General features: G+C 30.4%; 5 protein-coding genes across 5 annotated transcripts in view; 4 read left to right on the top strand and 1 right to left on the bottom strand.

The window, feature by feature from the left end:
* The window catches only part of LOC111680147 (anoctamin-2), a 181,412-nt gene that overhangs the window by 29,406 nt on the left and 126,572 nt on the right, over nt 1–25,434 (top strand). Inside the window, exon 2 of the mRNA XM_046946197.1 lies at nt 15,504–15,558. The gene's annotated coding sequence lies outside the window, so the exon portion shown is untranslated. The remainder of the gene's footprint in view (nt 1–15,503; nt 15,559–25,434) is intronic.
* On the top strand, nt 3,284–4,422 carry LOC124418783. The gene is made up of 2 exons (XM_046946199.1): nt 3,284–3,614; nt 3,679–4,422. Exons 1-2 carry the CDS (start codon nt 3,449–3,451, stop codon nt 4,257–4,259), a joined length of 747 nt encoding a protein of 248 aa, XP_046802155.1. The 5' UTR covers nt 3,284–3,448; the 3' UTR covers nt 4,260–4,422.
* Nucleotides 8,826–9,597, bottom strand: LOC111680149. The gene has a single exon (XM_023441774.2). It carries the CDS (start codon nt 9,483–9,485, stop codon nt 9,069–9,071), a length of 417 nt encoding a protein of 138 aa, XP_023297542.2. The 5' UTR covers nt 9,486–9,597; the 3' UTR covers nt 8,826–9,068.
* LOC111680115 (vitellogenin-1-like) lies at nt 21,998–23,382 on the top strand. The gene is made up of 3 exons (XM_023441737.2): nt 21,998–22,287; nt 22,351–22,607; nt 22,665–23,382. Exons 1-3 carry the CDS (start codon nt 22,053–22,055, stop codon nt 23,331–23,333), a joined length of 1,161 nt encoding a protein of 386 aa, XP_023297505.2. The 5' UTR covers nt 21,998–22,052; the 3' UTR covers nt 23,334–23,382.
* Nucleotides 23,629–25,004, top strand: LOC111680138 (vitellogenin-1-like). Its single transcript, XM_046947088.1, has 4 exons — nt 23,629–23,866; nt 23,929–24,185; nt 24,239–24,881; nt 25,000–25,004. Exons 1-4 carry the CDS (start codon nt 23,629–23,631, stop codon nt 25,002–25,004), a joined length of 1,143 nt encoding a protein of 380 aa, XP_046803044.1.

Below are 25,434 nucleotides of genomic sequence, written 5' to 3'. Positions count from 1 at the left end.
AGTTGCATAGTTTTTTTTTTTGTGTAAAATTTACTTACAAAGTGAACGCCATTGTGACCACTTAGTACACAACATCAGTGAAGAATCTTTAAGGTAAAGTTAAATTTAATAAATAAACTTTTATTGAGAAAAACGGACTTTTATGTTTTGACTCAAAATATTGATTTGAGCTTGTTTTTGCTGTATCTCTTATAGTTTTCGATAAAAACGGACTTTAATGTTTTGACTCAAAATATTGATTTTTGTAAGAAAAAATTGGTGATCACAGATTAAGCTTGTTTTTGCTGTGTCTCTTATAGTTTTCGAGAAAAACAGATTTTTATGTTTTCTCTCAAAATATCGATTTTGACTAGGAAAAAGTAGTGATCACAGATTTTTTTTGCTGTATCTATTATAGTTTTCGAGAAGAACGGACTTTTATGTATTGACCCAAAATATTGATTTTTGGTAGGAAAAAGAAGTGATCACAGATTGAGCCTGTTTTTGCTGTATCTCTTATAGTTTCCGAGAAAAACGGACTTTCATGTTTTCACACAAAATACCGATTTTGACTAGGAAAAACTAGTGATCACAGATTGAGCTTGTTTTTGCTCTTATAGTTTTCGAGAAAAACGGACTTTTATGTTTTCACTCAAAATATCGATTTTTAGTAGGAAAAAGTAGTGATCACAGATTAAGCTTGTTTTTGCTGTATCTCTTATAGTTTCCGAGAAAACCGGACTTTTATGTTTTCACTCAAAATATAGATTTTTAGTAGGAAAAAGTAGTGATCACAGATTGAGCTTGTTTTTGCTGTATCTCTTATAGTTTTCGAGAAAAACGAACTTTTATGTTTTCGCTCAAAATACCGATATTTAGTAGGAAAAACTAGTGATCACAGATTGAGCTTGTTTTTGCTGTATCTCTTATAGTTTTCGAGAAAAACGGACTTTAATGTTTTGACACAAAATATTGATTTTTATTAGGAAAAATTAGCGATCACAGATTGAGCTTGTTTTTGCTGTATCTCTTATAGTTTGCGAAAAAAACGGACTTTTATGTTTTCACTCAAAATATCGATTTTGAGTAGGAAAAAGTAGTGATCACAGATTGAGCTTGTTTTTGCTGTATCTCTTATAGTTTTCGAGAAAAACTGACTTTTATGTTTTCACTCAAAATATAGATTTTTAGTAGGAAAAAGTAGTGATCACAGATTAAGCTTGTTTTTGCTGTATTTCTTATAGTTTTCGATTTTTGGTAGGAAAAAGTAGTGATCACAGATTGAGCTTGTTTTTGCTGTATCTCTTATAGTTTCCGAGAAAAAAGGACTTTTATGTTTTCACTCAAAATATCGATTTTTAGTAGGAAAAAGTAGTGATCACAGATTGAGCTTGGTTTTGCTGTACTTCTTATAGTTTTCGAGAAAAACTGACTTTTATGTTTTCACTCAAAATATCGATTTTTAGTAGGAAAAAGTAGTGATCACAGATTGAGCTTGTTTTTGCTGTATCTCTTATAGTTTTCGAGAAAAACGGACTTTATTGTTTTGACTCAAAATATTGATTTTTGTTAGGAAAAAGTAGTCATCACAAATTGAGCTTGTTTTTGCTGTATCTCTTATAGTTTTCGAGAACAACGGACTTTAATGTTTTGACTCAAAATATTGATTTTTGTTAGGAAAAAGTAGTGATCACAGATTAAGCTTGTTTTTGCTGTATCTCTGATTTTTGTTAGGAAAAAGTAGTGATCACAGATTGAGCTTGTTTTTGCTGTATCTGTTATAGTTTTCGAGAAATACAGACTTTAATTATTTCACTCAAAATATCGATTTTTGGTAGGAAAAAGAAGTGATAACAGATTGAGCTTGTTTTTGCTGTATCTCTTATAGTTTTCGAGAAAAACGGACTTTTATGTTTTCACTCAAAATATCGATTTTGATTAGGAAAAAGTAGTGATCACAGATTGAGCTTGTTTTTGCTGTATCTCTTATAGTTTTCGGGAAAAACGGACTTTTATGGTTTGACTCAAAATATTTATTTTTGTTAGGAAAAAGAAGTGATCACAGATTGAGCTTGTTTTTGCTGTATCTCTTATAGTTTTCGGGAAAAACGGACTTTTATGGTTTGACTCAAAATATTTATTTTTGTTATGAAAAAGAAGTGATCACAGATTGAGCTTGTTTTTGCTGTATCTCTTATAGTTTTCGAGAAAAAACAGACTTTTATGTTTTGACTCAAAATATTTATTTTTGTTAGTAAAAAGAAGTGATCACAGATTGAGCTTGTTTTTGCTGTATCTTTATGTTTTGACTCAAAATATTGATTTTTGGTAGAAAAGTGTAGTGATCATATACTGAGCTTGTTTTTGCTGTATCTTTTATAGTTTTCGAGAAAAACAGACTCAAACTATGACTCAAAATATCGATTTTTAGTATAAAAAGATAGTGATCACAGATTTAGCTTGTTTTTGCTGTATCTCTTATAGTTTTCGAGAAAAACAGACTTTTAAGTTTTGACTCAAAATATCGATTTTTGGTAGGAAAAAGTAGTGGTCAGTAATTGAACTTATTTTTGTCGTATCTCTTATAGTTTTCGAGAAAAACAGACTTTTATGTTTTCACTCTAAATATCGATTTTGAGTAGGAAAAAATAGTGATCGCAGATTGAGCTTGTTTTTGCTGTATCTCTTATGGTTTTCGAGAAAAACAGACTTTTATGTTTTCACTCAAAATATCGATTTTTTGTAGGAAGAATTACTGATCACAGATATAGCTTGATTTTGCTGTATCTCTTATAGTTTTCGAGAAAAACGGACTTTTATGTTTTCACTCAAAATATCGATTTTTGGTAGGAAAAAGTAGTGATCACTGATTTAGCTTGTTTTGGCTGTATCTCTCTCTGCTTGGAGCTAAGACGGGATTTTGACGACATTATCAGAGATCATATATGTATCGAATATTATCATCAGAAGATTATTTTTATTTATATACTGCAGATACACTTACCTTGAACGTAATTGAAACATATAAAGTCCGTTAGAACTGTTTTGAATGCTGAGTCTTTTTCTGATCATTGAAAAAGCAGAATAATGATACAAATCTTGTAGAAGAGAAAATCAAATTTAACTGCAATTTCAAAAGCAATTAAAAGGTTTCTTTAATTAATAATTTATAAAAAATATTTCTTAACTATTATATGTAGAAATACCTTTTCATTACACCAAGTCATTGACTTCCACTTAGAATTACAATTGTCACCTTCTTTTGACTTAGACTATAATTAAATTATAATTTAGTTGAAAAAATATAAAATAATGACAGTGTCCTCAAAAATCGTCCAAGCTTAAAAAATTATATCCGTTGGATAATTTAAAGCTAGAAACTTTTTTAAGCAAAAAGTTTATATAAAAGCTAAAAATTCCAACAAATGGAATTTATTCCTAAAGTAACTAAAGTCAAGAACCAATCAATATGATAACAACAACAATGATGAGACAGTTAAGGATATTGGAAATCATAATAATATGTTATGTGGCCAAGTCTATGGAAGGAAACGCGTTTGAATCCACAATTGATGATATAAATAAAAAGCAAAATGCAAGATCTAAACGAGGTTTTAGTCATTATGGGGGAAATGGCAAGTTTGTAAAGTAAATAAATATAATTAAAGAAAATTTAATAAATTATTTTTATAACTAAAGACTTTGGTTCCTCAACACACGTAAGTTCTGCCGTTTTGCAAATTGGCGGAGGTGATGAAAATGCTGGTAGCTTAGACTCTAGCAGTCACTTGGATTCCTATGCCAAAAGCGCCGTACACTTGGGCAGCCTTGATGCTAGTAGTCATTTAGGAGAATCTTCTATAAGCTCAGTACACTCGGGCAGCTTAGATAGCATTAGTCACTTGGATTCATCTGCTAGTAATGCCAATTCCTGGTCAACTTCAGGACACTCTTTGGGTGAAGAAGTGTGGCTAGAACCTTTACCCGATTATCATAGCAGCTCTGCTATAGATACATCAGCAATACATACCATTTCTATGGCTCCATCACATTCGGTAGCTAATACCGTTTTCTCAGATAATTCGGCACATACAGCTCATTTTGAAATACCCACTTCGCAATTGCACACACAAATCAGCAGTAGCAGCATTGGTAGCAGTGCTTTCGATATTGGTGCCGGTATTCGCGATCATGGTGCTGCCGCAATAAGTGACAATATTGACTTTAGTAATGTTCCCGATATTAAGAGTAAACATTATACAAAATCGTATGGTAAATAATTTATATGTTATAGTGTTGTAAGGAGGGAACAAGTTAAACGATGATTGTTTAATAGTCTTTTGATGAAACTAAAATGAAAAAATGTTTTTATATTTTAATTTGCTATTATTTCTATGTGTTGTAGTTGTAAATAAGTGTTAATATAAAAGTACCCTATAGATTTCTAAATTTTTATTATTTTATGGAATGCTTCTTAGAGGACACTTTAAAGAAAATATTTTAAGAACATTAAATGAGATGGGAGATCTCCCCAGTAGGTGGCACCTACATACTTAGGCGGAGCTTTTTATATAAAACTTTGATACACTTAATAAAAAGCGTCGATACAAGCAGGGGATTGGGCAGAGCTGTACGATACAACTTTCAAAAATCCCTACTTTCTATCATACTTCAAGCGATACATATTTTAAAAATGGTCACTCAGAAGGGGTGAGGCCCGACCATTACATAAATCGGTAGTATCATTTATAAAACTAAGTTTAGCCGATTTTTATTAACATAATAGAACTTTTAACTTAATTATACACCAAAAGACCCTATTCGGGTCATACGGTTGTATGGGGGCTAGGCGAAATAATGGATCTCCCTAACTTTTCAATAACTAATTTATTTTACCACATGAATCATCTTCAACAATGTGTCGTATCTAGAGAAGTACATATTATTTTACTTTAATTTTTGACAAATGGTCACTCATTTCACACATTTTATAAGAAATGGTCATTTGCCTCTGTACTTCATATCTAACATTTGGGTACAAAACTTAATGATATCTTGAGATTTCTCACGATTACACGTAGGATCTAATACTATAAAATACTTCATCTGACTGGTGGAATGGTTCGGTCAAAACGGAGTCTCTACAATTCTACTTGACTGTTCGATCGTAGTGATTTACCACGATAACTTACCAATAAGCGAAAGGTGGTTGATAAAGTTTTAGGTTTTTTACAAGTGTGTTTATGGACAAGTTAATTCATTGAAACCGAATTGTGTTGAATTCATCATAGACTAAGCTACTAATACCCTACACCTGCTGCAAAAATAAAAGGTGATTTAGTTTTCATAATAAAGCTTTTAAGATAATTCACGGTTATAACGACTCAAAAAATGATTCTGAGTCGATTGGTATACTTTGAGGTGGGTATAGGATCAATATTATTGTGCGTTACAAACATCAGCACAGAGTGTTGTAGGGTATAAACACTTGGTATTTATTTTATGATCATCTAATTACATATTTTGGTTACGATGTTTATGGATTCAATAAAGTCAAATAAAGCAGATATGAAATGTATTCTTAGATATATACCAAAGGCGAAGGTATCTTGAGTTGTTTAATACAAATTAAAAAGCAAACATTTAGCTTTCTAGTTTAATTAATTTAATTTCCTTAATATCGTTTAAACACTTATTTTTTCATTAAGAACTATTTAATCTCATTAAATTACTAATAAAAAATATATTAAAAATAATTTTATATCTTAAACTATTAACGCTAATGTTCTAATGATTTGTTCATTAAATAAAACCAGTTTTCAAACAAGTACACGTAATCCCATCTTTTTTGCACTTGTTCTCATAGATTTTTTTCCCTTTCCGCTAAAATGTATATAGTATTGATACTACAAATTAGCACCTCTAGACATTGTAACAAAAAAAATATTTCTCATCGTAGATGGGAAGCAAACGATAACTGTACTAACGTTTATTTAGATGTTTAAAACACTAGGCAACAAGAAGTTGTTCAGATAAATATACATTCTGGATATGTGGATATATTTTTTGAAATCCAAACTTTATTTTTTATTCTAACAAAAACTTCGTAAAGGATTAATTTATATCCTTAATATGATATTCCCGTTCGATCTCAGTTTATATAAAACTGCGCAACTTTTCTACAGTTAAGATCTACTTGTAGCTTCCCAACTTTTTACAAATGACCGATTACAAATCTTTGTAAAATCATTATTTATGTTGACTAGTGGTATCTGTAAATCAATAAATTGTTGTATTTGCAGTTGTTTTTTTAAACCAGTTTAAAAACAAAACTACATAATTAAATATTCACACCTTTATTTAGCTTTTTATATTTTTTTACATAAATGAACATATTTAGCAGATTTTGTAAAAAACACCTAAACATATTTATGTAAAAATTAAAATAAGTATTTAAAAAAAAAAAATGCCTCAATATTTACACCGTAATATTTGCTTAACTAGAGAAGCAATAAAAACAAAAGACTTAAGAAACAAACGTTTATGCTTGAAAGCATCTATTTCATTAAAAGATTTGAAATATCTAAGTAAAAAAGAAAGAAAAATGAAACTAAACGTGATGGGCATTTTATTTATCCGCTTGACATTTCTATATTAACTTACGGCTGCTGTAGGCAATTTAAATTAGAAATATTATTTACTTAACGTTTAAGCACGAGATTTGTATGACAATTGATGATGACCTTGAAGACTGATAAAGCAAAAAGTGTTTACAGAAATTGTGTTATATTTTAAATTGAAATAAGTTTATATAAAATGATCACCTTTTCTGTTATTCTTCTGCATTAGTTGAATTAGCTTTTGAGAATTAGCTTTCGAATCTTTAAAGACTTTTCAGAGCCTCCTAAGTATAAGAGTAGCTTGGCTTTGAAACTTTACAATCTACCATGATATTTGTTAGTATACGATAGACTCGTTGACTCTTAGCGTCGAAGTCTTGTAAATTGATCTAACTCTCAATTTGCAGACTTTCGCTATATTTTTTCATCCGATTGTGCGTTATCAACTAACTTTTGTTATCAACTATCTGATCAAATGCAGATCGTTATTATAGTCACGATCAAATTCAATTTTTGATTATTACTTAAATACGAATCTATGTGTATATAAGTAGAGTTAACGACTGATCTTTAATACGAAATAAACATGACCAGCATACGACCTTGTGAGATGATAAGAGTATAAAAGACATAGATGAAAATTCTCCCGTTCGGTGATTTGCCTTCTGAGCTTAAGTTTAGCTTGGCTTTGACCCTTTACAAGCCCGAGCTTTTCCACTTCATAAGCTCATTGAAGCCATTTTCGTTGCTTTTCTGATTTCCTCTGAATCAAATTTTATCGTATTGTGGGTTAATAGACATCTTTAATGATTTTTCTAGAGGATCGCGAAAAACTCAGATGTGCGATAACAGATCGTGATGATATTCTAAAACTGGTGAAAATAATAGTTAAAAAAATCTTCCACATCTCATTGGTCCATTTTAAGTATATCTGATAAGGATAAATGGATAGTTTATGTTCTTTCGCGACTAGACAACAAAGAAATCAAATGATCAATAACAGATCGTGATGATATTTTCAATAAAATCTAATTAGTTTTATTGATCGTATACTGATATTAAGTACACGATGAATGTTATTGAAAGTTGTTCAACACGATCTTCTTCACCTTTTCAAATATGAAGATTACATCGACATGTTATTTGATCCATTGATGATTTCTGATTCCCTCTGATTCTTTGTTTAACAAACTAAGGAACAGTTTTTGTGATTTTGTCCACAGAAAATTTAGATGATCGTTAACAGATCGTGATGATATTTTCCAACAAAATCAGTTTTGGAATGTTATTGATCGTTTACTAATGAATTTTATATTCATTCATATTAAGTATCAATTTACAATATCCTCTTTACCATGTTGGAACTTTAAAAGTGTGAAGATCACATCAACGTCATATTCATTGAACCATGTGGTTCTTTTTCTGTCAAATTGAGGATTGATCGTACACTAATAAATATAAGAGTTAAGTATCAATTAAAAAAATCCTCTTTTCTTATTGGATCTTTAAAAGTGTGAAGATCACATCAACGTCACATTCTTTGAACCATGTGGTTCTTTTTCGGTCAAATTGAGGCTTGATCGTATACTAATGAATACAAGAGTTAAGTATCAATTAACAAGATCCTCTTCACCTTATTGGATCTTTAAAAGTGTTATGATCACATCAACTTAATACTCTTTGAACTCTCTAGTTCTTTTTTTTATAGAAGAAAATGTAAAACTCAGATGATCGATTACAGATGTTAATGATATTCCCATTAAAGTTCATTGTTTTACTATTTAAATCGGATAAAAATCCAAATGTTTGCTGATCTTCTCAATGATAAATGAGAGATCGTGATAATTTCAATAATATTGATTCTAAACTGATTAAAAAATTATTACGAAATAAAACGAGATATCTTTTTATTAAAATTTATCTATTTAAATAATGAAATAATTTTTATTAACTAAAACACTTGATTTTATAATTAACCTACTAATAACAACAAATAAAATGAAAAATAACAAAACTCAAAATAAAATTGTAAAAGAAAAACAAAATAAAAATATTGCACAATTAATTGAATTTCAGTTTTTAGTGTTGTAATCTTCCTTAAACGTGCTGTGGCGTCAGCTTCCAGCTTAATGGTTAAAGAAAAACCACATGCACGCACAGTTTTTCATAACACTTTCTTTGGTCTAATAATTATTTGTTATATTTTTTAGCTTTGTTTTTCATTAATTTACTATTGTTTAACACCATCATCATCATCAGTATGAAGAACGTAATCACAGCTTAAACCAAGATTAAAAAACACACACGCGAACGGATTTTAAGGCAAAGTTTTGCAAATAGAAAAGAGGAAAACAAAATGAAAACATCATTATCATCATCACACACTTGAACGCAAATAAACTTTTAAAAGTTTTTTAGTTTTTTTTCTTTTTGTAAAAACGCATATTTTATACGAATTCTTTGTCAAATTTATGGTTTAGGATCTTTAAATTCGTAAGTGGTGCTGTAACTCAAGGCACCTTTGCCATGGTTAATGCCCGGAACAGGTTTGCTATCAAAATCATGTAGATCACTGTGTATGTCATGATATGATCCAATGGATTCATGTTGAGAAAAATGTTCATGGCCACCATATTCAATGTGTTCACTGGCAGCAATAGATGCCTCATCGTGCCCATAGTCCGAGGGAAAATTTGATTCTTGCAGGTGATCACCCAAAGAACCTAAAGACTCATAGTTAGAGGATTCACTTTTAGCTAAACCCTCACTAAAGTCATGTGATTCAGCATTTGCATTCAAATGACCACCATAATGGCCGCCAATAACGCCAGCTTGTATAGAACCAGCTAGCAGTGTGATGCTTAAAACGATGGTAAAAGGAGACATTGGTAAAGATCCTTTTGTTGCAGTTGTTTTCAATATCCTTTCTATCGACTTGCCAAAAGTGATGTGTGTTTAATCCGTGTTGTTATAAAGTTGTAAGTAGACTAATTTGTTGGTTGTAAGTTGGAAGCATTTTATATATAAATGTTGAAATCTATTTGAAAAGCATAAATGTGAAAATCATAACGAAGAAAAAAAAACGCAACAATAATAAACAAAAAAATATAAAAAGAAAAACATGTGGAAAAACTGTTAATGATGATACAAAATATATGTTTGTAAGACTGGATAAGAGCGTAAGCTTGAGTTTTTAAGTCGATTCAGTGAGTGAGCGAGTGAGTTTATCCAGAGGGGGCATATTTGCAGACAGTAGGTTTATGCCACATTTAAGTGGCATAATAGACATACATATAATCTTAACATTAGTTATATTTGTACTTGTTGTTGTTTTAGTAACAGTAAGGAGTCTTGCAGATTCCTCAGGTTATGCAAGTTATTGTTTTTCATCTTAAAAGTAAAAGTCGAAATTCGACTTTGTTAGGACTGGAAATGATATGAAGTTTAACTTAGGCGGTTTCTGACACATCATGTACAAGCAGTTTTCTCCAGAGCTGATATAGGGATCCCGCTGCAAAGCCAATATAGATATGTTTGTCAACAGCGCCGAGATATTTGTGTCTTATAAGCTACTTACTACATCGCTACCGATCTTTATGTCACAATGATCTTGTGAAGGAAAGACATACAATCACTCAGTTTTTATTCATAACTCGATCAAATAAGTTTAAATTATTGAAGCTAAAATCGTGAACCAAACTGTTGCAGAACGTTACATAACGGGTTTAACATGTCAACGACTAGACCCATAACTTCTGATTCAGAAGTTCTGAAACAGGTCGCAATTTCTCATCACAATAGACAACGGACCTCCGTTTCGGAATGAATCGATTCTCAATCGGCTAAAGATTGTCAACTCAGCAACAGCTGTATCAACCGGAAGTTGTTTCCCTAGGGAAGAACATCCAGTTACAGCCAGGCTGTTTCAACAACAACAACACCTGTTATGCTATCGCCGACTATATATCAAGCCTTTTAAATTTATTTCTAAGTAATTAGTTCCTGTTTTGCGTGATAAGCAAATCGGCTTAGCCGTAAGTTAGTCTTTGTCGTTGGTAACACCTCTTTAAAGCCAACTCTGTTGTATGATTCAACCAAATAATAAGGAAATATTGAACCCAACATAATGTACCAAATCGTTTCCTTAGGGATATGGTAGGAGGCACAAATATTCCTTTGAACATTATTTACTAGATAGCTCCTATAAAACATGCCTTGAGAATTGCACATGCATTGCATCTTCAGTACTATGGGTGATAGCTATTAAGAAATTACCAACTTCAACTCAACGTAACCAAATCTAATGCAATCATCGATCGATGTCGCACAGCCTGATGACTGATAAATTTTAAGAAACTACCAGTTATAACCCAAAATCTTCTTCTCGCTAAAAGGGTTTCAATCAAGCTATCACGTGAGGAGTTCTCTCCAATAACCACAACACGACAACGTATGTGGGCAACTGTTTTGCTTGATATCAGATAAAGAAGTCTCATGAAATGTATAACATTAGTCGCACAGCCTATAAGTGATAACTGTTAAGGTTAACCAACATCTTATTCTCGTAAGGAGTTCTCTCTAACAACCAAATCAAGTTAACTTATGTGAGCAGCTGGTTGAAATGATCCAGTTGAGGAAGTCTCGTCAGCCGTATGTTAGTTTTGACCTTACCAAACATTAGGCTGTGGTAACAACTTTTTATGCAGTGTTTGAAATAAGATCAAGGTACGGAATCCCTTTATAATTGTATAATATTATGAAAGGACCAGTTCCCTTAATATGGGGGTCTTAGGAGGAGCTCTATCTTGACCTTTTTGGGTTCGTTTTTGAAATGTCGAAAGGATTTCATAAAAGTTAATTTTTTGGTGTTAAAGCACATATCCTTTTTTCAAAATGTTCTTCTCTCCTCATTAACTGTCTTAAAATACACAATAACTTAACAAGTCCTAAATATAATTTTCCTCGAAACTGTGAACACCCTCAATAAACAATTAAACATCACATTCATATTACAAGTTTAATTTGAAAATCGCCACAACAAATCCACTAGAAACATATTTAATATTAAAACAATATATAATCCTATTGACCAATAGAAGACCAATTAGTAGAGTTATTATTTCAATAACGTTTCGTTATTACAATCAAATTGAAAAATAAACACAAAATGTATAATTTGTAGTTATTTAATTGTACTATTATTTCACAAAATATTATTAAAAAATATAAAGCAAATCCAAAAAAAAAAAATCAATAAAAATACTCGTATTAAACTAAAAAGCTGGAAATTATTTAGTGATGGATAAACAACAATAAACAAATATTTTTACAACAACTTGTTGGGGGAAACGCAATCAAATACACTTGGTCTTACTGACCAAGTTTTTTTTTTTCGAAGAAGAAGTTGAAATAAAAAGTTGTTTCACAAAAAACTTCCTACTTTAGAAAAATACTATTTAATCAAGTGAGTGAGTGCAGTTATGTGAACTTACTCAATCACTTGCTAAGTCACTCATTAGTTATAGTGATATTCAGTTGATTTAATCGGTTATAGTTGTAAGAATTCTCTGATCCTTGAAGGATATTCAAACAAAATCAATCATATGATAACTGTAGGTTCTAATGTGTAATTTGAAAAAACTTGCGATATCCTTAGATATACAATTTTAAAATAATTGATAATTCATTTCTCTCAAGAAGATTAACATTTAAATATTCAAATAGCTTCAAGATATCAATATAGAATCCTAAAAGAAATTTCTATCGGCAGTTTATGAAATGTTCGTATATATTATGAACGATTGGTAGTCATGTTGACGTCTTTCGGTTGTCATAGATTTCTTTTCTTTATTCGATTATTTTATGACACTATCGACTTAGCTTTCCTTGCATTTGATAGATAAACATTTTTGCTACATAGTCTCATGATTATGATGATGTAAAATTTTACTTTTAACAGATATTAAAAAGAACTAATTTTGTAAAATTCACGAAGTTAATTTTGGTCGAAGTCCGCCAATCCGGACACTCTATTTAAGGAATCTATAATGCAACTATAATAAATTTAATTACAATTATTTTCTGGAAAGGAGTTTCTTTTCAAACACATTTATGTTTTCAAAGTGTCACAATGTCCATGGACAATATGACACTTTAAAGAATTGTCATAACGTCGACGGATACCTTTTGGTGTGTCATAACGCCAACTCATAATGTCCAGTGACATAACGTTCATAGACGTTATCACACACCATATATCAATAACGTCTTAAGACGTTAAAAAGTGTCACAATGCCTATGAGCAAAAATGACATTAAATCCATGGATTTGTAAGAGTCTCGGCTGAAGGTCGTCTATTAAAGAAACTTACCAAAAGAATCCAAAATACAACATATACCAAATTTAGGAGCAAATCCTAAACAAATTTAAATTTTAAATTTAAAAGTTTTGCAATGTCCATGGACTTTTAAAATCTGTCATAATGTCCATGGACACTATAACACTATTTGGTGTGTCATTACGATCATGGAAATTATGTCCCTGGACTTTATGCCACTCAACTGTTGCCAGATCTGGCAATATACTGACAATGAAAAATGGTCGGTAAATTGCCAGTTTAGACGATTGTAAGAAAACTTTACAATTTCATTAGCAGACAATAAATTGATTTGTCAACAAATATTATCAGTTAACACGGTTGTCAGATTGTTGTATGGCAAAAGTTGCCAGATCTTATTTATGTCAACGGAAAACATTGGTGTACGTACGTTATCTGACAACAAAAATTATTAGACAATTATCTGACAATGGCAAGGACGATTATTAGAAGTCTTGTAATATTATTGTTTTACAAATATAACGTTGCAATACAAACATTTTCAGTTTACAAGTTACTTATAAGTTTACTTATTCTGAACATATTTCTGACAACGTTGTAAGATCTGACAACCGTTTCAAGTTGATCAATTTCAGACTATACAATATCTGTTAATTAAGAGAATCCTAGAATAATAAAGACTACAATTTTATGTAGTTCAATTGAACTCTTATTTATAGCGATTGTATTCCTTTACAATCCTGTCCACCTCTCATACATACGGCCAATGATTTGTTTAAGCATTTTTATTACAGTTTAAAATCACTGATTGACCACTGGGCGTAAATTAAGTTTGTTTTTTTCCAAGATTTTGCTCGCTTCATTTCGCCGACATAATGTCTGATGTAATAGATGTGTCTGAGACAATGCATTAAACATGTTACCTGTTGTATACAAAAAGACACATATGTACATAGATGTGCCATCTGTACGTAGTATATATTTAAAAATTTGATGGGACATTTTGTTATACCCTACACCACTATAGTGGGGAGAGTATTATATACAATACAGTATACCGATCGATTTAGAATCATTTTTTGAGTCGAATAAGACATGTCCGTCTGTCCGGCTTGCTGGCTGTCCATGAAAACCTTGTGCGCAATTTTGACCAAGCATGTTTTTGGCACAGGGACGAAGCCTATTGAAATCGGTCCATTATTTCACCTAGCCCCCATACAGCCGCACCTCCCGTTTTGCACTTTTTATGCCATAATTACGTCAAATATTCTATTATCTCTATACAAATTGGCATGTATAAGTTTTATATAAGTATAAATGTCACTGCAGATTTTCGTAATGATCGGTCCTTATTTGACCCTAGCCCCCATACAAACCCCCCTTCAAAAAATGTCTTAAACGTCTAAAATTAACTTGTAACCATTTGAATCGTAATGAAACTCAACAAAATTAACTGTTATTTAAAAATATATAAATTTCCCAAATTTACCGAGGATCGGCCCATATTTAACATATATAAAGCCCCATTTAGAAAATTCTGTATTTTTATCAATAAATTGCTTAAATACTTTGGAATTAGATAAAATTCAACATAAAAGTTTCGTTATGAAAAATAAAAATTTTAAAAATATGCTCATGGTGTAGGGTATTATATGGTCGGCCATGCCCGACTATACTTACCTACTTGTTTTTGTCTTCTAATTAATTTCATTGTAATTAACTTTCTCATCTTAGGATAAGAAATGCAAAAAAAAAACCAATATAATCAGAAATAAATCAAATATGCCAGACTTTATTAACCCGTTAAGTGATAAAGAATTGTAAAAATATCGACTATAACACAATCTATTTTATATTTTATTTAGCAATTTTTAAAAGTTTGTTTATAAAAATAGGTCAGTTTTACAGCAAATTTTTATAATTTGTTAAATTAAATTTAGTTTTTTGCTCCATAAAGTAGAATAATCTTTATAAGAGTAATATTAAAAATTGTTAAAAATTAATCCTTTTTAAATTACTCCATATTTAATAACATTAAAATAAAACTCTTAAGACTTAATTTTGTTATGAAATTTTTAAAATTTAAATTTTAACAGTTAATTTTATTTATAAACATTTTTAAAATACTCAAAGTCATCTCATTATTAACACGTAATTAAAATTAAAAACAAAACAAAAAAGAAAACATAAATCAACTTTTTTTTTAATTATAAAATAAACATAATTTCGCAACAAACATAATATAAATGAAAAGAAAATTTTAACATTAATATACAAACAATTAAAGCGTAATCATTGTTAAGACAGCCTATAAAATATGAAATTATACACACGTTAATTTTCCTTTTTTCAAATACATTTTTATAAGTAAAACATAACAGTTTTTAACAAACACCCACCCACCCATTTAAACAGAAACATTAGAAAAAAAAGAAAAAAATTAATTTTATAAATATGTTTTTAATTTGCTTATAAAATACCCTACTGTAGATAGTTTTGTTAGATTTAAGGTTGTTTATGTATATTTTTGATTAAATCTCAATGTAACGTATTTTTTTTCTTTGCAGATTCAATCGCACTTTGAAGACCTCGACCAGTAAATATGACTCAACAATTTCCTCGGTAAGTGATTTAAATTTTTTTTTTTAAAGATCAATCTTATATTTTTGAAATAAAACAAATTAGATTTCTATATTCTTATATACCCTTCCCTATGATGTGTTAAAAAGAAAACATCTGGTACTAAAAAGCTCCCCTTTATAGGTTCTCTCTCAATCCGAGCTATACAGGTTTAATTTCATTTCATGTTTCTAGGTTTAAAATTATATATTAATTCAAAAAGAAAAGAAAGAAAAAGTACTAAAAGGTCCTTTTTCATAGTTTTTCTCTCATTTCGGATTCTTCATGTTTGTTTCTATATTCACTATTATAGAAAATTAAAAAAAGGTCCTTTTATCAGTTACTTCGGGACCTACAGGCTTAATTTCATGTTTCTAGGTTCAATATTATAAAAAAATTAAAAAAGATCCTTTTGAAGAAAGAAAAAGTACCAAAAAGTGTTTTTTTATAGATGATCACTTATTTACCCAGTAAAATATTTTGAAATTTTGGTAATGAGTATTGTAGGTACTTATTTTATATATTACTTGGTAATGTGTTGTCGTTATAAATAACATAAATTATTTTTTTATAGAATTTGTAGTCGATTGTCTATAGCATAGTTAGTGTTTCTAATTTTAGTCGATTTTGGAAGTTCTGGAAAAGTCGGGTAAGCAGATTTTGTAACCAATTATTTTTTGGTTATCGTTGAACAAGTAAACATTTTGGCGCGGAGGGCTTTTGAAGAACCTTTTGAAGAACGAAAAAGTGTCTTTTCTTCCTTTTTCTATTGACACGATATTTAAAGAACAGCCAATTTTATGTTTTCTATATAAAAATCGATTTTTGGTCAAAGACAAAATTGATCACTGATATTTTACTTTACTCGATTGAAGCGCTATTGAGGGTGCTACAGCCGATTTCATGTTTTTTTTTTATATAAAAACGAGTTCTGTTTAAAGATAATAGTGATCACAGATTTTCTTTATTTTTTCTCGATGAAACGATAAAATTATGGCCCATTTTATGCTTTTCATATAAAAATCGATTTTTGGTCGAAGAATAACAGTAATCACAAACTTTATTCCTTTTTTCGATTAGACCGATATTTAAGGAACTTCAGCCAATTTTATGATTTCTATATATAAATCGATTTTTGGTCGAAGATAAGAGTGATTACCGATATGTTTTCTTTATCCGATTGGAACATTTTTAAGGAACTACAGCAGATATTATGTTTTTTTTTAATAAAAAACGATGTTTGTTCCTTTTTACGATCGGAGCTTTATTTGAGGAACTACAGCTGATTTATGCATTTCATATAAAAATCGATTTTTGGTCGAAGTAATACTGATCATAGATCTATCTTCTTTTTTCTCGATACGATCGTTATGCCAGGAACTTTCAGAGTTTTTGGAATGATTGAAAAAAAAGCTACCCAAAGTCCTTTGGGCAATTTTTGCTAGTACCAAAAATGGTGGAAAGTTACACTCATTTGTCCTGTATGATCAAAATGTTCAAATTTGACCCAATTTAACTCCGGCCAGTTTTGACTGATAGAGCTAAAATTATGTGTGGCCTATCATCCTTGGTACAAATTTCATCTAAATCTATTTTTTTTTTAAGTTGTGTCACTTCTCACAAATATGCCCATATTTTCCAGTAAAAATTTTATAAATATTAATTATATTTTAAAAATATATATTCTTTTAAACTTTAATTATTTTTTGTTAAATCGTGTCTAGGTAATATAGATAAAATATTAAAACATAGTCTCTTTAAAGTTATAAATATAAGAAAGTTGGCGTATGCTTTGACATTTCTCTTAAAGTTAGAAATTTTAAATGGTGCATTCTTTAATCTTGTCTAGTCTCAAAGTTTTTATAGCGTATCGGACCGACTAATATATTTAACGAAAAAGTAAGATTTGATTTGTCGGTTTAAACATAAATAATTTACTAAGTATATTCGGTTAACAGCAACAAAACTAATAATATAAAAAAATAAACGAATTTTCAGACAAATTGTTGCAAGTTTGCGGGGAGTATTAAGTGCTCAAAGTAAAAAAAAGTTTTATAAGTTGCATGAGTGTTATTATATTTGTGAATTAAAAGCTTAAAAAAAGAAGAATTAATTCATTGAGAAATGTTTGTTGTACATACGATTAAATTTACAAGTGTTTATAAGCGAGCTGTAGTTGTTGTGGTTTCGTTTTGAAAATAAACATTTCTTAACAATTTTGTTTAAATTAAAATATTTTAATAATAAAAAGTTTATTAACAATTTTACTATGTTAACAGTTTTTTTTGTTGAAATTCTATAACGCAATTTTTGTTTGCACCTTCGGGTATTTGAGTTTATGCACAAAAATGCAATAGATATTTTAACATTTGTATTTTCTTTGGTTTTTGGATTTTATCAGATTTAAGTTTTATAAAATTGTCTTTTAACATTCAATATTAATTTTGTGTTTATTAACCCCCAAGTTATAAAGAATTTACATACACTGCGAACTATATGAAATTGGAATATTAATTGTTGTTTGTGTTGTTGTACAAAATATAGATTTGTGTTTGATTTTATAAGAACTTAAGCAAATTTGTTAACAAAAACCAGGTCAATAATGTTAAAATTTTAGATTTTGACACATTGTGGGGAATACTTTATTTTTAATTGTTATGCTAATTCACAGAAATAAATATGATATTGACCACTGCGTAGTGTTTCAGTTTGCCAGACCGAATGTTGTAGTTCACCTTTCACAATCATTCTCTACATTCCCTACATTATCTATCTATCTATCTATCTATCTATCTATCTATCTATCTATCTATCTATCTATCTATCTATCTATCTATCTATCTATCTATCTATCTATCTATCTATCTATCTATCTATCTATCTATCTATCTATCTATCTATCTATCTATATTTCCGTCTATTTAAGTAGATTCTTTTTCAAACTTTCCATTTCTGACTCGTACTTATTTTATCAGTTTAGCTGAAGTTCAAGATCAACTTTACACACACCTTTTATATTCGTACGTTCACTCCCCTACTCTGCCTAAGTCTGGAAATTTTCCAATTACGTTGTTCGTTTTGTTTACATTTTATTATTCTTTTGACAGTTGCCGGTTCATATGTATGCAACTGATAACAATTGCAATATAGTTGCAAACTATCTACGTCTATTTGTCTACAAACTGAGCTCAGTACACATATTATGCAATTATGAGAGTAAAATATTTTTTTGTTTAATTTTTTCAAAATTCTAATTTATGAATAATAAAATTCGTTGACAGCTCAATTTAACTATAAATAAGACATTAAAAATCTGCAATGCTAATATGTGGGCAGTCTGAGAGGCGACAGAGTTTATTTACCATCTGTTTAATATATTAGTCGAAGGGGAGGGAAAATTTTGTTTACATATTTTTTTTTGGTGTATTATTATTTTTTATATAGAATTCACGTTATAAAATTCCCATATTTAAATATGTATCAAAAATTTTGAACGATCGCATGTTTATTATTTATGCTAAAAGATACACACACACTTCCTTACATAAAAAACACAATTGGTTTTTAAAACATTTTAAACTTCCGATAAATATTTCACTTGAAATAACTTTTCATACATTGCAACCAACTTATTAAAGTGTTACATTCACATTTTTGCCATTTAAAAACAATTTGGATAACTTGTCACTATAATAATGCGGTAATTTGTGGCTCAACTACTAAACTATTTAAAAATTATTAATGATTGTTATTTTTTTTAATTAAAAAAAACTAGTTTATTGTTTAAACAAACATAAATAAAAACAACAATTTATACTTGTAGCAATAAACTCTCTCTATAAATATGGCCGTATTTTACACTATAGTTGATTTAAACAATTTGAGTAAAAATTCGATAATTTGGTACTTAATGCTTAAATCTTAGAAATCCAATTATATAGATTTTTAATATAAATTTTTGATGTTGAGAATCAAATGAAATTGTTGATTTTTTTAATATTAGACAAGTGTCTTTGAACCTTTTATAAAGATACGAGGATTGTTTAAAGAACGTGGGAAATGGGGAAAAATTGTAATAAAAAAGTTATGGTATTAAATCACTTTTAAAAGTCTTCTGTTTGATTTTTTTTTGGTTATCGTTGTATGTAGTTCACTACGATTCAGCCTCTAATGTAGTCGCCGATAAATTTAGTTCTCTTTACAGATAGCTCCGCTCATTCACTGTTGCAATGACAAAGAAGAGGATGATTTCTTTATCATCTCAACAATGACTATATTCATTGAAATAGGCCAAGTTGACTATCATTTCTATCTATCTTTCAATGTCCATTTATTGTCGTCAGCAACATAGATCGGTAGAATTATTTCTATAGGTTTAAGGTTCTCATATAATTGCTAGTTTAGATTTCGATTGATCTTTGATTGATAGATAAATTTTACCTGGTCCGACTTTCAAACAAGTAAGAGTGTTATATTTCGCAATGCCGAATCTTTTATACCCAGGATCGAATCATTGCCGAAAATAAATAAACCGATCGACCGATGACCGATCGTTATAAAATTTGGTTGAAAGATTTTGATTCTTATAAAAATTGTTAAATATTTTTAAGCTTGCAATAAGAGGTAAAGTAATTTTCTGAAGGGAAATTAATATGGGTGTACGGTCAAATATAGACCGATCCTCTAAAAAGTTGGTAGACAGATTTTGGGTAATACACTTGCTTGTACAATTGTTTATGTCGAGTTTTATCGCTGTACTCCCATTTCCAAGCCAGTAATAAAAGTAAAGGAAATTTTGTGAAGGCGACCTTTTATCGGGGGGTAGGATGAATTATAGACCAATCCTCACAACAGTCAGTAGAGAGATTTTGACTAACATAAAACTTGTTTATAGCGTTTTTTATATTAGCTCATTACTGCGCCAGTATTAAGTGTTAAAGTAAATTTTTGAGGGGGACATTATATCGAAGATGGGGTCAATTCTGGAACGATCCTCACAATAGTTAGTACAGAGATCTTGGCTCATACAAAACTTATTTATATTGCATTCGCTGTACTCTTATTTCCGAGTAAGTAATCAGCGTTAAAAACATTTTCTGAAAGGGATCTTATGTGGGGATAGGACCTATTATTGACCGATTCTCATAACATTTGGTTAAGAGATTTAAGTCTACATAGAATTTTATCATTATAGTGGTGTTTTTAATATAGTTATGACTGTTAAAACTGCTTTCTGGGGAACAATTTGAAAACGTGAACCGATTTTATCCAAACAAACCTTTTCAATATAGAATATACATATACAAAATTTCAACTGTCTAGTTCTTCCAGTGTGGTCCCTATGTAGTCTTTATGGGGCCTTAGGCGAATATTTGAAAAAATGCTTTATCTTGCCATTGAAATATGAAACTGATTGTTCTTTTAAAGTGATGGCATAAACTTTTAAATTAACCCTCGTTATAGGCACATGTAGCCTTAACTTGCAAAATTTCAATATGTTTTTGTATTAACAGGTTAAGTGGAATAATGTCAATAACCTAAATAGACATGGTTTAGACTCTTGACTTTTAAAATACGAGAGTAGTTTAATAAATTGAAAAAAAATTACATCCCCAGTCGTTAGATATTATTTATTGTGAACTTATTGTGAATGTTTTAAGAAACAACAACTTATTCACAAAATCTTCCTTTAACGGTTTTTTTTTTAAATTTGTATATTGCTACTTAAGGATACGTAGCTTAAGCTTAATATGAAATCAGCATTGAAATATCTTCTGATTGTTAATGTTTAAAAAATAACAAATAATTCTAAAACATTATTATAGTATCTGTTAAATTATCACACAGCACACGTAAAAATAGTGTTTTATCATATTTTGTGATAAATAAATATAAATAAAATAACTATTGATTGTTATTATTCATTTCTAAAACAAACTATTTGCAATAATAAACAAATTCTTCTTTGTAAATAAATAAAAAAAGTTATTAAATAGAAAGTAATTAGTGATAAGACAAAGGTGAGTAAATTAAAATTTTGTTATAAATTAAAAAATAGTGCATAATGTAAACTAATTATAAAATAATTTTCCAAATTTTTTCTAGATTCTTAAACGTATGAAGATAAATTTCTTTTATAAATTATTAAAGTCAAAACTAAACAAAAAAGTTTATATTTTCAATTGTTATGATAAAGAAAATTAAAACTTGCACATTTTCTATTGTTTAGTGATTAAATGCCTAGTCATACTATATAAATATTATCTTAAGACCATATTTGGATGATAGACATGTGTATCGCTATTAAAAAAAGAAATAATTAATTTACTTAGTTAACTAATTAAATATAATTTACTTTATTCTAAGATACAATTAGCAAATATTTACTTAAGGTTTTTCTAACTATATAAGTCCAAACATAAGAGGTACCCAACAGTTGCGATTTGCATCCTCAAGTTAAAAGTGTTGTAAACAATTTACAGAGAAAAAAAGAAAACATGAAGTTATTTTACACCATATTTTTACTGTGGTCTTTGATCGAAAGCCATAGTGTACAAGGACGAGCTTCCTTTGGCGTTTCGAATTATGCGAATTCCTTCAGTACTATAGTTAAGGGTCTTGGCAGGGAAATTCCAAATGTAATTCCCACACCTAGTGAGTTGTTTAGGGCATCGAAACAAGTCTTATTTGGTTTACCCGAAACTGCTGTATTCCGTACAGTTAATAATTTGTGTAAGTTAATGTATATGATCATGTTGTTGTACAATGTTAACTATGTGGATAATCCTGTTTAAGGCTCCGTGTATTTGGCGGCTGATACCATTAGTCCACGTGTTACACCCGATATGAGTGCCATGTCTTTGCGTTTACGTACACCTTGCGAGGAATCAAGTTATTCCCTAACTGAAGCTGAGAATATTTTGCAAAATCCTGATTTTGATGTTAGCAAAAAGTTGGCTATATTCGTAACCGGTTGGACAGCTAGTTCCGAAGATGCTTATGTCACCGATATGGCAAATGCTTTTCTTTGCAGAGGAGATTACAATTTCTTGGTAAATATTGGGAAATTATTGTAAAGTGAAACATTTGAAGAAAGTTTTTTGATTAAGGCCTTAAATTCCTCCGATTCCATTGACACCTTATACACTTGGTCTGCCTATAATACCGAAGAAGTTGGTCGTCAATTAGCTGAAGCATTGGCAAAACTACATGAACAAATACCAGCTGAAAATATTCATTTAATTGGTCATAGTTTGGGTGCGCATATTGTGGGCTACGCTGGACGTTATTTTTCAGAATATACTGGGGAAAAAATTGCACGTATTACCGGTTTAGATCCCGCCAATCCTTGTTTTAACGAAGGCGAAGATTTATCTGGCCTACAACGTGGTGATGCTGAATTCATCGATGTTATACACACAAATCCAGGAGTATTGGGTAAAGCTAACTCGGTTGGTGATGTTGATTTCTATGCCGAAGGTATGGCTCCCATTAAACCGGGTTGTGTTAGATTTGGCTGTTCCCATGGTCGTGCTTATGAATATTTCACTGAATCAGTTTATCCCGGTAATGAAGAGAATTTCTTGGGTGTACGTTGCAGCTCGTTGAGTAAATTGAATAATGGTTTTTGTACTGGCGAAGGATATCCAATGGGTTTTGCTGTACCTACTGATTTGAGAGGTAATTACTATTTATCGGTTAATGCCCAGCAACCTTATGGACAGAATAATAACGGTCGCGCTGCAGTACCAAGTGAGTGTGCTAATGTGTGTAATTAAGTTTAAATGAAAATTTTGTAAAAATAAATATTAAATAGAGAAGCAAAATTAATTGAAAATAGTTTTTATTTGGAAAACGTAATCACATTTAAAGGGTCACAAGTTCAATCTAAAATTTTACGGCTTGTCGTGGGGGTGACCTAAAGACGGCCCAAAAAGTGTCAGTGTTTTATAGCAAACATTGATAGTGTGACAATTTCACTAAATAATTCTATTGTTATTATATAATTAAGTTTTTAAAATAAGACACTTTTTTCACAGTTATCAACTCAGGGGTATCAACAGCAAATTCAAAATGAACTTATTGCGCGCCACAGTTTTTCTATGGTCCTTGATCCACAGTGGTGGTAGGGTTCAGGGAGGGAATTCTTTAGGAATCCTCAGTATAGTTGACTCAGTCAACGGCATTGTACAAGGTATTGGCAACGAACTTACTTACCTACTTCTAACACCCTCGGAGTTATCTCAAGCATCGAAGCAAATTTTATTTGGTTTACCCGAGACCGCTGTTTTTAAGATCATTCACAAATTATGTAAGTTTAAGGAAACAGAAAGACTCTCTTATCCTTTAACAATATGTAATTGTATTTTTAAGGTACTTTGTACTTATCATCGGATATTATAAAACCTCGTGCCCCATCCAATATAGATACAATGTCTTTTCGTTTACGTACACCCTGTGAGGAATACAGTTTTCCCTTAACTCATGTAGAGGAGATTTTACAAAATCCTAACTTTGATGTTGACAAAAAGGTGGCAATATTTGTAATAGGTTGGATGTCCAGTACGGATGAATCGTATGTCGGTGAAATGGCTAATGCTTTTAATTGTAGAGGAGATTATAACTTTTTGGTAAATCTTTGGAAATACCCTTTTATAGATATATGATTTGTGAATTTCTGAAGGTCTTGAATTCGTCCGATGCCATACAAACCTTATACAGTTGGTCTGCTTTTAGTACCGAAGAAGTTGGTAAGCAAATGGCTCAAAGTTTGGCTAAACTTGTGGATACGATTCCACTCGAAAATATACACTTAATTGGACATAGTTTAGGAGCCCATATAGTTGGCTATACAGGGCGTTATTTTACCAAATACACTGGATTGAATATTTCACGTATAACCGGCTTAGATCCGGCTAATCCTTGCTTTAATGAGGGTGAAACATTGGCTGGCCTACAGCGTGGTGATGCCACTTTTATAGATGTTATTCACACTAATCCCGGAGTTTTGGGTACAACAAATTCTATTGGTGATATTGATTTCTTTGTCGACGGTTTATCCCCCATTAAGCCTGGTTGTATTAGATTTGGCTGTTCCCATATTAGGGCCTTTGAATATTTTACGGAATCAGTTTATCCTGGCAATGAAATGAATTTTATGGCTAAACAATGTACCTCGATGGTGAACTTAAATAATAGTTTCTGTTCGGGTCCTACATATCAAATGGGATTTGCTGTCCCATATGATTTGAAGGGTAATTTTCTTTTATCTGCTAATTCTCAATCACCATTCGGACAGAATAGTAATGGTCGTCCTGCTGTGCCAAGTGAGTGTGCGGTAAAGTGTATGTGAAATATGTGGTTGTATTTAAATAATAAATGTTAATATGGAGAAAGCAAGTGTTGTGCTTTTTTTTCATTAATTCCATTTTTATGTGTTTTAAGCGTAATACATTTTTAGTCATATTTTGCCGAAGATTTAAATATGGCTTCAGCAACTGTTACTTGTAATGGAATTTTCACTGATATTCTCAGAAATTTGGTCTCCATCAGGTTATGCAATGTCTGCAACACCGATTGATATAAATTGAATGTTTTGATTCACATTAAATCGTATGGGCTACGTCGTATGGCATACGATCTAAAATGATCTTTACTGGAGGCAACCTGAAACTTTCACCAGCCAAGTCTTCCGCAACACTTTTCACTGCCTGGACGAAGAAAGTAAACTTAAACCTAGGCGTAGTAGTCGATGGAAACCAAATACCGACTGTGAACCACCCAAAGATTTTGGGAGTCACTTTTGACAGCTTGTTTACTTCCTTCGTATATACGAGGAGATCATACAAAGTTATGTAAAGGATCCTTTAGATCGGAATT

This window comes from Lucilia cuprina, chromosome 3, assembly GCF_022045245.1.
Source record: "Lucilia cuprina isolate Lc7/37 chromosome 3, ASM2204524v1, whole genome shotgun sequence".
NCBI lineage: Eukaryota > Metazoa > Arthropoda > Insecta > Diptera > Calliphoridae > Lucilia > Lucilia cuprina.
This window is presented reverse-complemented; position numbering and strand designations above follow the sequence as displayed.